This window comes from Mus musculus, chromosome 4, assembly GCF_000001635.26.
Source record: "Mus musculus strain C57BL/6J chromosome 4, GRCm38.p6 C57BL/6J".
In the NCBI taxonomy this organism is placed as follows: domain Eukaryota; kingdom Metazoa; phylum Chordata; class Mammalia; order Rodentia; family Muridae; genus Mus; species Mus musculus.
The window spans coordinates 116,966,115-116,982,941 of NC_000070.6; the positions used below are offsets into that span (position 1 = coordinate 116,966,115).

A 16,827-nucleotide genomic window follows, 5' to 3' on the forward strand; every position below is an offset into this window, starting at 1 on the left:
AAGGAAAGACAGAAGCCTACCAAAAACAAAACAAAATTTGTAAAAAGTGTCCTGACAGGGCTAGAGAGATGGCTCAGCAGTTAAGAGCACTGGCTGCTCTTCCAGAGGACTGGAGTTCAGTTCCCAGCACCCACATGACAGCTCACAACTGTCTGTAACTCCAATTCCAAGGGTTCCAACACCCTCACACAAACATACATCAGGCAAACAAAACACCAATGAATGCTCTAACAATGAATTTTTTTTTTAAGTGTCTTAATTAAGGCCAGATGCTGTGTCACCATCCTGCATTCCAATCATCCTGGAGGTGGAGGCAAGCAGGGGGATCTCACAAGTAGTGAACTGACCAAATCCTTTCTTATCTAGCTTCTTCCTCTGTTTTCCTCAAATTTTTATACAGTACAAGTACATCCTCCCAAGTTATTACCAAGACCCCTGCCCCATTGTAAGGCAAATCTACTACAGTAATACTATATCCTCTGCCTTCTGAGCTCACGGTTCTACAGATTTCTACAGATGTTGGTAACAAGCATTCACACCCATGTTTTTCTTTCTAACTCAGGCCATTTGATGTTAACCATTGTTCTTTTTTTTTTTAATATTTATTTATTATTATACATAAGTACACTATAGCTGTCTTCAGACACACCAGAAGAGGGCTTCAGATCTCATTATAGGTAGTTGTGAGCCACCATGTGGTTTCTGGGATTTGAACTCAGGACCTCTGGAAGAGCAGTCAGTGCTCTTACCCGCTGAGCCATCTCACCAGCCCCTAACCATTGTTCTTTAGTTCGAGTCTTTATTGGTAGGGGATTTTGTCTGACATTGATCTTACCCTTGGTCTCTTTTCTTTTAAGTAATAGCTATCAACATTTTTAGCCTCAAAGGGGAAAAAGTCACTTAAATAATTGTTTTTTGCTTGGTCGTCTTCTACTGTACCATAATTAGTTGCCAATATACTTAAGATAACTAAGATAATGAGCCATGAAGAGACTATAATTTTGTCCCTTCATTAAGATACCCATTCCTGGCACTCATCTAGTCTACACAACACAGGAAACCATCACTTTAATATATAGACTTTAGTAGCATAGATAATCAAACATATACAATCACACTCCCCACTCATTTTCTGTTGGTTCTTATTGTCCCCAGTTTTTTCCCATCCATGGCCCAATCTAGAGTTTGTTTGTTTGTTTTTTGTTTGGTTTGGGTTTTGGTTTTTCGAGACAGGGTTTGTCTGTGTAGCCCTGGTTGTCCTGGAACTCACTCTGTAGACCAGGCTGGCCTCGAACTCAGAAATCCACCTGCCTCTGCCTCCTGAGTGCTGGTGTTTGTTTGTTTTTGTTGTTGTTGTTTTTGGTTTTTTTTTGTTTGTTTGTTTGTTTTTTTTGCGAAGATCTTATAGATGCCTGGAGATACAGCTTGGTAGTTAAGAGCACTGGCTACTCTTCCAGAGGTCTTGAGTTCAATTCCCAGCAACCACATGCTAGCTCACAACCATCTATAATGGGATTGAATGCCCTCTACAGATAGAGCACTCATATTCATAAAATACATAAACAAATAAATATTTAAACAAAAAACCTCATACCCAGGGCTGGCCTTGAACTTGCTTCAGCTTCCTATATTCTGTGATTGCAGGTACACACGCTACCATACTCTCGGCTGCTGGTTCCTTTTCTTTAGGATATTGATGGATGTTCCCCATTCTCTCTCCCTACTTCAATTAAGTTTTGTAATTACTTGGTACTTATGATTATACAGCAGAGTGTAACTGGAGAGAAATAGTCATGGTAAATAGTCTTATTTTAAATTCATGACCACTCATTTCAAGTGGTCATCAGTGCTTTCTAACCATTTACTACATTTGCCTAGTCTATGCCTGTTTCTTTTTTCAATTATTGTTTTTTACCATCTTCCCCTCAGAACGGTCCATACTTCCTCTCCTTATTGTTCTCAGCTGAGTTTGGCCTCTTGTTCATTGACACTGTAGATGCAAATATGTACAAAGGTGGTGTACTGGCTGATTTAGTGTGTGAAGTTGACACAAGTTAGTCATCAGAGAGAATGAAGCCTCCGTTGAGGAAATGCTTCCACAAGATCCACCTGAGGCATTTTTCTCAGTGATCAGTGGGGCGGGCTCAGTCCATTGTAGGTGGAGCTATCCCTGGGCTGGTAGTCCTAGGTTCTATAAGAAAGCAGGCTGAGCAAGCCATGTGGAGCAAACCAGTAAGTAGCACCCCTCCATGGCCTCTGCATCAGCTCCTGCCTCCAGGTCCTTGCCCTGCTTGAGTTTCTGTCCTGATTTACTTTGGTGATGAACAGCAATGTGGAAGTGTAAGCTGAATAAATTCTTTCCTTCTCCAACTTGTTTTTCGGTAGTGGTGTTTCATCACAGCAATAGAAACCCTGACTAAGACAGGTAGAAAATCATGCGGGTAGAATGCCCACCCAAAGTGCAAGTGTCATGAGGTGTTGTGGCATAAGCCTGTAATTCCAACTAGGCAGGAAGGTCACTCGTTGTAGACCAGTCTAGAAAACTTAGGCTCTGTTTCAAAGTAAAAAGCAAAGGACTGCAAGTTGGTACACAACTTGGGAGGCAGAGGCAGACAGATCTGTGAATTCAAGATCAACTAGAGTATACAAAGTGAGTTCCAGGACAGCCAGAGCTACACAGTAAGACCCTGTCTCTAATAATAATAATAATAAAAATAATAATAATAATAATAATAAAGAAATTAGAAAAACATTTCCAAACCTCCTTTTTCTGTGTCATGGAATTAAACATACAAACAAAAACTATTGTTTTAGAAGGTCTAAGAGATCCTGGTAATGGTGGCACACGCCTTTAATCCTAGCACAGGGGAGGCAGAGGCAGGCAGATCTCTTAGCTCCAGGAGAGCCAAGGGATACACAGAGAAACTCTGTCATGGAGAGAGTGTCAAGAAGGACAGAGACAGATTTACTGTATCTGTTCATCTATTCTGCCTCTTGGTTTGCTTGTACATCTAAATCCAAACCCTTCTTATTCCCTAGATCTGAACTATTTTTCTTAATTCTTATACTTCAAAGAAAGGCAGCCAGAGGGGCTGATGAGATGACTCAGCGGGTAAGGGCACTGACTGCTCTTCCAAAGGTCCTAAGTTCAAATCCCAGCAACCACATGGTGGCTCAAAACCACCCATAATGAGATCTGACGCCCTCTTCTGGTGTGTCTGAAGTCAGCTACAGTGAATTTATGTATAGTAATAAATAAATCTTTAAAAAAAAGAAAAAGAAAAAGAAAGGTAGCCAGAAAGGTATGCGAAGTCCTAAGAGTGTCTTTGTGTCTTTTTTGCTTTGCTTTGCTTTGCTTTGCTTTGCTTTGCTTTGCTTTGCTTTGCTTTGCTTTGCTTTGCTTTGCTTTGCTTTGCTTAAGGATGAAAGAAATAGCAGTGGGCTTGTATTTTATAACTCATAGGAATGATTCATGGAGAAGGAAAAAATTTGGATATAGAAGAAATGGGAGATAATCACAATATCTTTGATAAAATAAAAGGAATAATAATTTTTTAAAGTATTTTTTTAAACTAGTAGAAGCCAGGCAGTGGTGGCCCATGCCGTTAATCCCAGCACTGGGGAGGCAGAGGCAGGTGGATCCCTTGAGTTCGAGCCCAGCCTGGTCTACAGAGTGAGTTCCAGGATAGCCAGGGCTACACAGAGAAACCCTGTCTCGGAAACAAGCAATTGCAAGAATCATGCATATTTATTATATATACCAAGAAAATATATATTTACTTCTCTCTGATTCTCTTCTACACTAATCAGGTTTTCAGCCCCACCTGTACTGAGCCATCTCTGTACTGGTCACATATCATCTAGGGCCAAATTGAATGGTTGATTCTCAGTTGTAATATTTTTTTAAGATTTATTTATTTCATATGTATATATGAGTACACTGTCGCTGTCTTCAGGCGCACCTGAAGAGAGCATCAGATCCTATTACAGATTGTGAGCCACCATGTGTTGCTGAGAATTGAACTCAGTACCTCTGGAAGAGCAGTCAGTGCTCTTAACTGCTAAGCCACCTCTCCAGCCTTCTCAGTTGCATTCTTAATTGACCTTTGGCCTTTTAGCAGTGTTTGACATAGATCATTTCCTGCTTGAAACATCTTTGTCATTTGATTTCCAGTTTCTCTTGGTTCTCATTATCTCATTGTCCTCTTCTAAGTGGGTCTTTCTGTCTCCTCCCTTACTCTCCAACTCAAACATGCTTTCAGTGCCCAGCACTGTCATCAGACCACTTCTGTACTGCCTTTGTGCATGCACTATTTATTATCTATCTGCTAATCCCAAATGTGTAGTTCCTGCTCAGATTTTTCCTCTAACAGTAGTCTCATGTATTTACTTCCTTTTCCAGGTCTCTGCTTATATCTTAATCTCTTCCTCTCCTTTCTTCTTGTCCTTTTTCACTCCTTGTTTTGTTTTTGTATTTTTAGACAGGCCAGCACAGGCTGTCCTCAGCTTGCTAATCCTCCTGTCTCTGCCTTCCAAGTACTAGAATTACAGGCCTGTACCACCAACCACCATGCCTAGTACTAGTCAGGGTTCTCTAGAGTCAGATCTTAGAGTGACACACTCTCTATATATATATGTATATATGTATATGTGTGTGTGTGTGTGTGTATATATATATATATATATATATATATATATATATATGATTTATTAGGATGACTTACAGGCTGCAGTCCAGCTAATGCAACAGTGGTTGGTTTTGAGCAGTACCTGATGGTCCCACGTCAAGCTATGCCCCCTGAGGAATTAGGAAAGCAGCAGAACTGATATAAACCAGTTTTACTGGGGGAAGGGAGAGAGAGGAGTTGAAGACCTGGGAAAAGGCTGAGGCAGATGAGTGGACATATAGACAAGCAGACAGACGAGGGCAGAGCCATGAGGGCAGAGAAGTGGGTGGGGCACAGAGGAGAGAAAATGATGGAAGGGAGGAGCAAGGTAGCAGGTAGCCCTTTTATACACAGCCTGGCGGCAGCAGCAAAAAATAACTTAAGCCATTGCTAGGTTCCTGCAATGAACCTAAAAAGGAGCCTAGCGGAATCACCTGTTTATGAGAGCTTTTCCAAAAGAGGGCATCAGACCCCCTTGGAACTGGAGCTACAGATGACCATGAGCCACCATGTAGGTGCTGAGAATTGAACTCAAGTCCTCTGGCAAAGTAACCAGTGCTCTCACCCCCTGCGCCATCTCTGCAGCCTGAGTTCTTTATCTTCTTAGATGTCATATCTATGAGTCTATGTAAGTCCTCATGAAGTAGACCTTTCATTTTGTTCACTCATATTTTGTCCCATACTTTTTTTTTCATTTTATTTAAATGTATGGGGCTTTGCCTGCATACATGTCTCTGTTCCATGTGGATGCCTGGTGTTCAGGGAGGCCATAAGAAAGTGTTGGGTCTTCTGTAACTGGAGTTACAGACAGTTGTGAGCTGCCATGTGGGTTCTCGTTTTCTGCCTGTATCTCCAGTCCCAGGAGTCTGATGTCCTTTTCTGCATGTGGTACACATACATTCAAGCACACAAATGTGTTAGCCAAATCTCTTTTTATAAAACTGGGTTTATGAAGTCAAGCATGGTGGCACATACCTATAACCCAGCACTTAAGAGGTAGAGGCAGGAGGATCAAACTCAAGGCCAACCTCAGCTACATAGCAATTTTAAACCCTAGCTCAACTTTCCCACCCCCCCCCAAAATAGGTGAATTTATGGAAGATTTTATAATCTATTTGAGTAGATACAGCTAGCCTATGTGGGAGAATAGCAAAGACTAAAATGGGAAAAAAAAGAAAAAAAGAAGAAAGAAAAAGAATGAAAGAAAAATAAAAAAGAAAAGAAAGAAAGAAAAGGGGAAGAAAAAAGCCCATTTGAACTCCTGATAAAGAGCTAGGCTGTCCCCTGTGAGGGACTTTAACTCTCTGGGCCTCTGTTACTTGTTTGCAAAATACGGGAACTACTGTGCTGTGAGAGTCAAGAAGACGAAGCAGGCAAAGCATCTGTTGTGCTGAGAAGTGAGTCCATCTCTGCTCTCTGGTCCTATTTGTAGTGTTGATTTCCCCAAAGTCCTTTTCCTGAAGGGAGGTAGCATGGTCAGATCTCAATGAGAACTTTCGTCAGCATCAGCTTTCTTGAGAACAAACTATAAGCGAACAAACTATAACATCTTTGTCAGCTTTATCTACTTAATCACTCATTCATTCATTCATTCATCAGTTTTTATTTGTTTTTGATTTTTAGGGGACCTGAGGCAGGGGATGTTGTTGGTTAAAACAGAGTATTACCCAAGCTAACTGCAAACTTGTAAGCCTCCTGTGTCAAACTCTTGAGTCAGTTTTTCAGCTTCTGATCTGAATAACAAAGAAGTTATAATAAGGGTCATGCTGCAAATGAAGCAAGTTATGATTATTTAAGGATATTATCTAGCTGCCTCTTTTTTTCTGACTGATAAGGAAAACAGTTTATATCTTTACTATTGAGCTATTGAGTAGCTGTTTCTTCAAGCCATCATGTGGCTCTGAGTCCCAGTAGAAAGTTACTTAAAGAAAATGGAATTTATTGCCCTCTGTATAATGTGGGGGTTTTTTGGCGGGAGGAGGGTTGTTTTGGTTTTGGGTTTTGTTTTGTTTTGTTTGGATAGAAGACACGGAAGAGCCATGTTAGAACCTCAGAATATTCAATGCAGCTGTTCTTTTCCTTTCCCCAGACTCTTTATCCAGACCAAGACGAACAGTCTTCACTAGAGCCATTGAAGGTCGTGAGTTGCATTGGCAGGACAGCCACCTACAACGAATAATCAGCAGTGGGATCTATACAGCTCCTGCCTGCCAGCGGGAAAATGAGCGACTACTCTTTAATTCCCATGGCCAGCCACTGTGGCTTGGTAAGTCTAGCCCTCCATGTTCCAAGAACATCAGGTCCCAGTCCCACCTGTAGCAGGCCCACATGAGCCACCAGCATGGGTCCCAGCAGTACTAGCTACAACTTAATATCCATCCATCTCTTTTGGAGCATTTATTACCAACTCAGGTCATTTATTTGAGGCCTATTTCATTTGTATTATGCTTAGCTGAGGTATAATAATCTCAAGTGGAAATATTTATCCTTCCCCTAGGCTTTGGGAAAAAGTTGATAGTATTGAAGAGTAAACAAAGCCACTAGGCATCAGTTCACACACTTCAGTTATCTGTTACTAAGCAACATTATATTCTGCTCACAACTTACACAGCTTGCTTGCATGATGGGAACCGAGGCGGTAGCTTGGTCAGTAAGAACCAGAGTTTGATCCCCACAGCCCATGTAAAATAATGCAGGCATTGTATTGTGTACTTTAAAATCCCAGGGCAGGGCAGGCAGAGACAGCAGATTCCAGTCTAGCTTAGCGCAATTGGCTAGTTATAGGACAGTGAGAGATTTAACCTCAAAAAAAAGCCAGCAAGATGACCTAAGTTTGATTGCTGGACCCTCCATACACATGCCTGCACTCACACTCATAGGCCAAATGCACTAATGAAAAAAAAAAAAGAAGGCATTTTAAAAATTGTAAGAGGTGGATAATGTCTGAGGAATAACACCCAAGGTTGTCTCTGGACTCCACAGTCTATAAGTATACGTGTTCACACACAAGAGCACACACACATAAAAATAACACTGTGTTTGAAACTGCAGTTACCCCATGCTAGGAACTAGGATGCAGTCTGTGTTCGTCATCAGGCTGTCTTCTTTTCTCTGCCTCATCTTCCTAGCATCCTTTATAACAGGATAGAACCTGTTTGATCTAGTTTAAACTTCTCCTGCAACGATTGTCTGGTTTACATCAGTTTGTCCTTAGCTTTCCTAGAGTGCATTCATTCTAAAATATAGCTTGGGAGCCTGGTATGGTGGTAACTTAACCTCAGAAACTGGGAGACAGGGAAGGTGGGTCTCTGCGAGTTTGATGCTAGTATGGTCTATGTAGCAAGTTCTAGACCATACTAGCTAGGGTTCTAGACCAGCTAAGGTTACACGGTAAGACTCTGTTTCCAAAACCCAACTAACTAAATAAAATAAACAAACAAGCAAGCCAAGGGGGTTGTTACAGTACAGGAGTAAATGATATACAGAGGCAGAGGCCAGCAGATTTCCATGCTGGAGACCTTTCCAAGCTAGCTCTAGCCTCATAGCTCAGCTCTAGCCTCATAACTCAGCTCTAGCCTCATAGCTCAGCTCTAGCCTCATAGCTCAGCTCTAGCTACCTTGAACTATTTGCCATACTCCAAAGAAATTATCTAGACTTCCTTTATGGTCTTATTTATATATGATTAAACATATGTACTCTTTGCTAAGAAAGTCTTCCTTGTTTACCTCCCCATTCATAATCATTCTTGTACTTCAAGTGTAGCTCAGATATTTTCAGTATAGGTGTTTATCATGTCAGTGCCTTATAATTGTCTGTCTAGGTCTCATTCATGAGCCCTTTAGAGCAGCTGTCGTGCCTTCTCTATTTTTGTACTTCCTTTGCCCAGTGCACTATCTGGCATATAATATAGGTCCTCAGGATACAGGGTTACTAATGAATGTATTAATCATTTGATAATGAAGCTAGATATGGTGGTACAGGCTTATAATCCCAAAACTTGAAAGCACAGGGAATCAGGAATTCAGGGCTAGTGTCAGCTGCATGTCAGAGTTCACAAGGAGTCTAGGCTACATGAGACCCTGCCTCTGACAATAAAACTAATCATCTGATACTGAGGCTTTTCCCTTAGACGGCTAGCAGCTGCTCCACCAGGTTCCCATAGTGCATGTTCACAGAGAATCTGCTTCTTATTGTTCTAGTTGTATATCCCATCACACTGAGGCTAGAGGAGCCCTTTCAAGATGGCTTCTTCCACTTATATCCTCGAAGATAAAAGGCACAGTCCCTGTTCTAAAGCACACACCAAGTTGAACTGAGAAACTGGACTGAACATGGACCCCTTTGTCTGTCAAACATAGGACTTTCCTGTTTGAAATGTTAACTCTAACAGAATGTTTCTTTCCTGCCTGGTAGAGCATGTGCCTACAGCCTGTGCTCGGGTTGATGCACTGCGATCTCATGGGTATCCAAAAGAGGCTCTCAGACTCACGGTGGCCATCATTAATACTCTGAGGTTGCAGCAGCAGCGGCAGCTAGAGATCTACAAACATCAGAAGAAAGGTATAGTGATTAGGAATCCTCTAACATCCTGGGGTCTCAGGGTGATAAGGACCTGCAGGAGATAAAAAGATGAAGAACCTAATTTTCATTCAGTACCATGGGCTTGAGAATTCCAAGTAATTCTACTTGCTGAGTGGAGTGCCTTCTTGCTATTCCTGTGAATCTCAGTTTTATTTGCTGAATGTAAAATAGGAACAATGAGCCTGCTTTTCACTGGAAGCTTCCAGGCTTCCACCTGGAAGGCCCACTAAGACCTGGAGAAGATGCTTTTGAAACTGTAAAGCTGTCTCCATATATGCACTGCCAGCAGACAGTATAAACTAGAGCTGGCTGGTGAGCTTGCGGTCGAGCCAATCAAGCAGACATAACAATAAGGGGAGCTTTTCTTTGACTTTCTGGTCAAGGACTGAATGATACTGATTAGGAAATGAAAGCAAAAGAAAAGCACATTCCCACATCTCTCGGTCTAAAACTTGAAACCTGCTTGCTTCCAGAGTTGTTGCAGAGAGGAACGACAACAATCACAAACCTGGAGGGCTGGGTGGGCCATCCCCTGGATCCCATTGGCTGCCTGTTTCTCACTTTGACTGAAGCCTGCCGCCTGAATGATGACAGCTACATGGAGATGTCAGGTACAAGGGTCAGCCTGAAACAAGCATCTCTCTGCAAACTCTGTGGTCTGCCCGTGTGTCCTGCTTTCGTACTTTACCTTACAAGCTTCCTTAGGGGGATAAGAAAGGTGAGAGGAATTTTAGGAGTCAGAGGAAAAAAGTTCGGAGCAGTCTAGAAGTGGGAGACCATCTCTATGAGAAGTGTGTGCGTCAAGTAGTCATGGCAGTGCCCACCTGTAGCCACAGCTACTCTCAGGAGGCTAAAACAGGAAGATCATTTGAGCCCAGGGTTTTAAGGCTAGCTGGACCCTCCCCCAAACACCTACTTCTCTCCTCCTCCTCCTCCTCCTCCTCCTCCTCCTCCTCCTCCTCCCCCCTCCTCCTCCTCCTTTCCCTCCTCCCCCTCCTCCTCCTTTCCCTCCTCCCCCTCCTCCTCCTCCTCCTCCTTTCCCTCCTCTCCCTCCTCCTCCTCTTCCTCTTCCTCCTCCTCTTCTTCTTTTTAAGCCAAGTAAGATGGCTCAGGTCTATAATCTCAGCATTCAAGAAGCTGAAGCTGGTGAATTTTAACAGAAAAGGTCATCCTGGATCACACAGTATAAGGCCCTGCCTCAAAAAAAACAACAAAGTAGACGGCTGGAGAGAGAGCTTAAAGGTTAAAAGCACTGGCTGCTCTTCCAGAGGTCCTGAGTTCAATTCCCAGCAACCACATAGTGAGTGGTTCACATCCATCTATACTGGGATCTGATGCCCTCTTCTGGCATGCAGGTGTACATGCTGATAGAGCACTCATACATTAAATAAATAAACCTTTTTAAAAGCAACAATAAAGTATCTTTCTTTAAAACCATATAATACTCTTAGCAGGATCTTGTTGTCGTTTCCCTTTGGCACCCCAATCCTTGAGATCTCTGTTGAGAGAATTTAGACAGTGCTGGGTGTGATGGCACACATCTTTAATCCCAGCACTTGGTAGGCAGAGGCAAACAGAGCTCTATGAATTTGAGGCTAACCTTGTCTACACGTAGCAAGTTCCAGACCAGCCAGGGCTATATAGTGAGTCCCTGACTCAAAAGCAAACAAATAAAAACAAAACCTAGACAAGACACATAGAGTGTAGTATAGAAGATCCTCAGACTCTATTAGAAGTAGGAAGGTACATTCTCAAAGGGAGAGTGGACAGTGGTCAGAGGGGCCTTGCACAGCAGGATACCTTCAGAGAGTGAGCAATGACTAAAGAGACTACACTTTTAGGTAGGCTTTATATTATTTCTGAAACTGCTGGAACAGTTTGAGAAACATCTTGAGGGGCACTTTCCTGTCCAGGTGATAAGAAAGAAGACAGTTGGTGGTGGTGGTACATGCCTTTAATCCCAGCACCCGGCAGGAAGAGGCAAGCAGATCTCTGAGTTCCAGGACAACCTGAGTTACACAGAGAAACCCAATCTTGCAAAACCGAAAGGAGGAGGAGGAGAAGGAGAAAAGGAAAGAGAGAAAGAGAGGGGAGAGAGAAGAAAGACCATGATAACTCTTTATTCTTAATAGGGAGCCTCCAGCTAAATAATCATTTTTCTCCTGCAGAATAAAATGTCATTTCTGTACCCAAGCCAGAGAGATAAAACTCATATCCCACCCTGCCAACACAATCCACCTCTTCCCTTCCCTTCCCTTCCCTTCCCTTCCCTTCCCTTCCCTTCCCTTCCTCCCTTCCTTCCTTCCTTTTCTTTATTTGGTTTTTCAAGACAGGGTTTCTCTGTATAGCCCTGGCTGTCCTGGAACTCACTCTGTAGACCAGGCTGGCCTCGAACTCAGAAATCTGCCTGCCTCTGCCTCCGGAGTGCTGGGATTAAAGGCGCGAGACACCACTGTCCAGCTTCTTTATTTTTTTTAAAGAGGTGTCAGATCCCCCTAGAGTTAGAATAAGAAGTGGTTTTGAGCCACTTGATGGTAGGAACTGAAGCCACCTCCTCTGGAAGAACAGTAAAAGCGCTTCACTGCTGAGGCACCTCTCCAGCCCCAGAGCCAATTCTTTTGACTAGAAATCAAAACTCTGAAGTTTGAGACCCTCATTTTACAGCTGCTGACTATGGCTTTTAAGCCTGTCAGCATCTAACTAGCTTCCTAGCTACACTCTCATTTTCTTTTAACATTCTTCCCTCATGGTGGGTTTGTACCAATTTCCCAAACAAAAGAACAGGCTAAGTGCCCCACACTGAGGCGAGATACACGGTCGCTCTCCTTTCCTGGGTTATCACTGTGTTGGCTTTATTTGCATTTGCTTTAGTATTAGTATCTCTTACTACGCTGTCAGCTACTTGCAAGCAGACATTATGACTACTCTTCATGTGACCCTAGCCTTACCTGCCACTTAATTGTCTCCCAGAGCTACTTAATAGAAAGGGGAGGGAGTAAAGGTCTTTTTTGTTTGTTAGTTTTGCTTTTGAGATTATAATTATATCACCCCTCTCTCCCCATTCTTCCCTCCAAACCCTTACACATACTCCTTTTATTCCCTGCACTGTTCTTGAACTCGCATATAAAACCATAACGTAGAAGATGCAAGTATTTCCAAAGTAAGAGTTAAACTGGATGGAATCAGGTATCTCTGAGTAGATATAAAGAGTTAACCCGGGGGCTGGAGAGATGGTTCAGTAGTTAAGACCACTGACTGCTCTTCCAAAGGTCCTGAGTTCAAATCCCAGCAACCATATGGTGGCTCACGACCACCCGTAATGAGATCTGACGCCCTCTTCTGGTACCTCTGAAGTCAGCTATAGTGTACTTATGTATAATAATAAATAAATCTTTTTAAAAAAAAAGCCAGGCATGGTGGCACATGCCTTTAATCCTAGCACTCAGGAGGCAGAGGCAGGCAGATTTCTGAGTTCGAGGCCAGCCTAGTCTACAAAGTGAGTTCCAGGACAGCCAGGCCTATACAGAGAAACCCTGTCTCAAAAAAACCAAAAAAAAAAAAAAAAAAAAAAAAAAAAGAGTTACCCCAAGCCAAGCTAGAACAGGCCTGATTGTCCTAATCTCCTGCATAGAGAATCCACACCTTCATCTGCACAACGACGCTTATAGCTTGAAAAGCCTAAAGCTGCTTTATCTGTTTACCACTGACATACACTGCTCTGTTGGAGAAACCTAGAACAGTGAGATGATCTCCTCCCCTAAAGGTGCTCACACTGAGGTAGCAGAAACAGACACAAAAACAATTATGATTCTATTGTACATTGGCAAAAATAAGACTTTATGCTTCCCTGACTGGCCTACCCAATTTGTGTATGAAGGAGTGATTTTTTTTTTTTGTGGTTCTCATAATCTTTTTTTAGTGTATTTTTCTTACTGCTTTGAGGTTCTAATTTAGCTTTATAATAACAATTAAGCAACTGATATCCCAAAGCGGGACAGGCAGAGACACAGGATAACCCACTAGACCTGTCCTAAGGAACTTGATAACTTGTTCTCCTCAGATATGAATGAAAGCAGACTTCCTGTGTACCAGCATGTACCTGTGGCTTCAGGCTGCCCAAACAGCAATGAGTCGTACCTGTCACTGGCCCTGGAGGTTGCTCTGATGGGCATGGGACAACAGAGAGTGATGCCTGAAGGCCTCTATGCACAGGACAAGGTGTGCCGTAATGAGGAGCAACTCCTGAGCCAACTCCAGGAACTGCAGCTGGATGATGAGCTAGTCCAGACCCTGCGCAAACAGTGCATCTTACTGCTGGAGGGTAAGAAGGAAGGGGTCATGGTAACAAAGCCTCTACACAGGACTCTGGATTCCCCTCTCTGACATAGCACAGAAATGTTTGTGACATTAAAAAGTAATAAAGGTTAGCATACACGCTTGCTGGGCTCCCAAGTCTAGGCTAGAATAAGCATACAAAACAAACAAGCAAACAATAACTGCTGGCTCATCTTCTTCCTTCAGGAGGCCCCTTCAGCGGCCTCGGAGAAGTCATCCACCGGGAGAGTGTTCCCATGCACACCTTTGCAAAGTATCTGTTCTCAGCTCTGCTGCCTCATGATCCAGACCTGTCTTACAAGTTAGCCTTACGCGCCATGAGGTGGGTAGCCCCTGTCCAGCCTGATGGCCTTTTCCTCTGCCTGCCCTACTCCCTTTCCCCTTTGTCTCTTTCCCAAACCCAGGGCCTCCATATGTTCATATGATCTAAGCTCTGGGATTCTTTATTAATGAAACACTTGACCCCACCACTTATATTTAGGGTAAATTGTCTGAGCAGGCCCCCCAAGATATAATAGATATGGTGCCTCCCTGTTTTGGAACCACTCGGGTAGCCTCAGAAGGGATTTATTTCCTAACATAACTCCATTCAGTCATGGGTCCAGGTACATGTCCCCAGAGGAATATAGGCGGCAGAGAGATAAATATGTATACTCCAAGACCCAGAAGCAATGCTCTATGAGAACCTTGTTTTCAAGCCAGAATAGGATTCTTGGTTTACCTGTGTAGATATGTAGGATGTAGCAGACAATACAGAGAAAGAATTTTAGTTAGGCCGTAAGACTGAGAGAGCTGTTTAGCTAGAAGGAAGTTCCCTGGCATATGTTTCTTAGGCTCTTTGAAATAACCCTATGCCACTCTGTGTCTGTCAAATCACTTTATAGTGGAAACTATCAGCTCAAGGTTTCCAAGTACCCAAGCACCGGCCTGACATATATTATAGGTTTAAAACCCTTCAAAGCTCTTAGCCTGTCTTTCCCTAACCAATTTCTCCCCAGCAGAAAGCAAACTTCCCTAAAGGGGGTCACAATGGCCAGAGTCTAAATGAAGCTGATGGCGCTTCCTGGGTCTTTTAGGTTACCTGTGCTAGAAAACTCGTCTTCCGCAGGCGACACGTCCCACCCCCATCACATGGTGTCTGTGGTACCCAGCCGCTATCCTCGCTGGTTCACGCTCGGACACTTAGAGTCACAGCAGTGTGAACTGGCCTCCACCATGCTGACTGCTGCCAAAGGTAAGCACGGGTAGACATCCAACATCCCCACTATACCTACCCACCTGGGCCCACAGTCTCCTGAAAAAGAGAAGCCGTGTGCTCTGTGTTGACAGGAGCAGTGGGGGTCTTCATGTTGACTGTTCATTAGGAATAGCACCTGGGTCAGACTAGAATTCTGCCTGAGTTACTTGAAAATCTTAAGACCCTGAATATAAAGAATCAAATGATTTCTAAATTTTAAAAAATTGTTTCACATTATGTGTCTGTGTACATGTTTGCCAGTGTTCAGTGAGGTCAGAGGTTTCTGATCCCCTCAGACATGGAGTTATAGGTGGTAGTGAGCCCCCTGACATGGGTTCTACAAACTGAACTTGGGTTCTCTGCAAGAGCAATACATTCTCTAACCATAATCCATCTCTCTAGCTCTATAATCACATGGTTTTTATTTGTTTGTTTGAGACAGGATTTCTCTGTGTAGGCCTAACTATCTTGCAACTCACTCCATAGACCAGACTAGCCCCAGATTCACCCAGATCCTTCTTGCCTCTACCTCCCAAGTGCTAGGATTAAAGATGTGCACCACCACACATGGCCTGATAATCAAATGATTTTTACATTAACTTCTGAATGTAATCTTCCACCTGATAAAGTCATTTTAGTTTTCCAATATCAGTTTCAAAATCTGTAAAATGGAGATCACTGTTGGTGACCTCTCAGCCTCAAAGCCCTATAACTCTCCGTACTAAGGCAGAGTGTGATTATTCTACCAAAGGATAGAGTGTGGAATGACTCTGACCCTAGGGGCTCGGGTAGTCATGTCAGCTCTGCAGGCTTCATCACAGACAGAAGTGAAAAGAAGCTCAATGCAAGGAGCTGCAATAAAATCCCAGCTGTCAACTGTGCATCCTGAGGATTTTGTACAAGGAAACCTGTGCACGTTGATTTTAAGATGCCTTTTTGTTGTTGTTGTTCCTTCTCTTTTGTTTCTTCAGACAGGATTTCTCTGTGCAACTCTGGCTGTCCTGAAACTTGCTCTGTAGACCAGACTGGCTTCAAACTCAGATCCACCTACCTCTGCCTCCCAAATGTTGAGATTAAAGGCTGTTCGCCACCACTGCCTGGTTGTCTTTTTGTTGTTTTTTTCTAATTAAAAATATCTTTCAGAATCCAGAAGTGGCATCAGATCTCAGAGAGCTGGAATTACAAGCTTTGTAAGGAGCCTTGTATGGTTGTTGGGATACAAACTTGGATCTTAATGATAGAACAGCAAAGGCTCTTAGCTAACAAGCTGTCTCTCCCCACTCCCCCACCCACACCCTTGAACTTGCCCTTTATAGATGTTTTGGAAGATAAACTCAAAAATGATAAGTCTGCAGAATGGAAGTTTATTTCTTTAGCCACCTAAAGTTGTGACAAAATATAATATATATAATAGTATATTTATATATAAGAGTATATATCTCTGTGTCAGTAAGACACAAAGTGTTAATATCTCCAAGTTCAAAATCCCTCAGATCATCAAGTCGTCTTGATTATAATAGTGTTTCCAACTCAGTGTAAGAATTTATATCCCAAATATACAAAGAATTCTTAAACTTATCAGGAGGCTGGGGCTGCAACTCAGATGGTAGAGTATGTGCCTAGCATGCTTAAAGCCTTGGTTTTGAGCTCCAGCACTGCATAAACCAGGCATCCCAGTACACATCTATAATCACAGCATTCAGGAGGTGAAGGAGGACCAGGAGTTCAAGGTCAGACTCTGCTACATAAGTTCAAGGCCATCCTGGAATAAAGACACTCTATTCCAGATTGAGACAAATCAATTTGTCTCCAACAACAAACCCAGAAAGTTAACAGTCCAATTTTAAAACTTACTAAAACCAGAAATAGCACATGCCTTTAGTCCTAGTACTCAGGAGGCAGAAGGTTCTCTGAGTTTGAGGCCAACCTGGTCTACAGAGTAAGTTCTGGGACAGCCAGGGCTACATAATGAGACTGTCTCAAAAATAAAATAGGTGGAGCTGAGA

At 42.9% G+C, this 16,827-nt stretch overlaps 1 protein-coding gene across 1 annotated transcript in view; it reads left to right on the plus strand.

Moving 5' to 3' along the window:
- Zswim5 (zinc finger SWIM-type containing 5) overlaps positions 1 to 16,827 on the plus strand; it is a 111,704-nt gene that overhangs the window by 88,713 nt on the left and 6,164 nt on the right. Inside the window, exons 6-11 of the mRNA NM_001029912.2 lie at positions 6,757 to 6,933; positions 9,082 to 9,228; positions 9,723 to 9,860; positions 13,310 to 13,570; positions 13,771 to 13,906; positions 14,661 to 14,818. Of these exons, the coding sequence (NP_001025083.1) occupies positions 6,757 to 6,933; positions 9,082 to 9,228; positions 9,723 to 9,860; positions 13,310 to 13,570; positions 13,771 to 13,906; positions 14,661 to 14,818 (1,017 nt within the window). The remainder of the gene's footprint in view (positions 1 to 6,756; positions 6,934 to 9,081; positions 9,229 to 9,722; positions 9,861 to 13,309; positions 13,571 to 13,770; positions 13,907 to 14,660; positions 14,819 to 16,827) is intronic.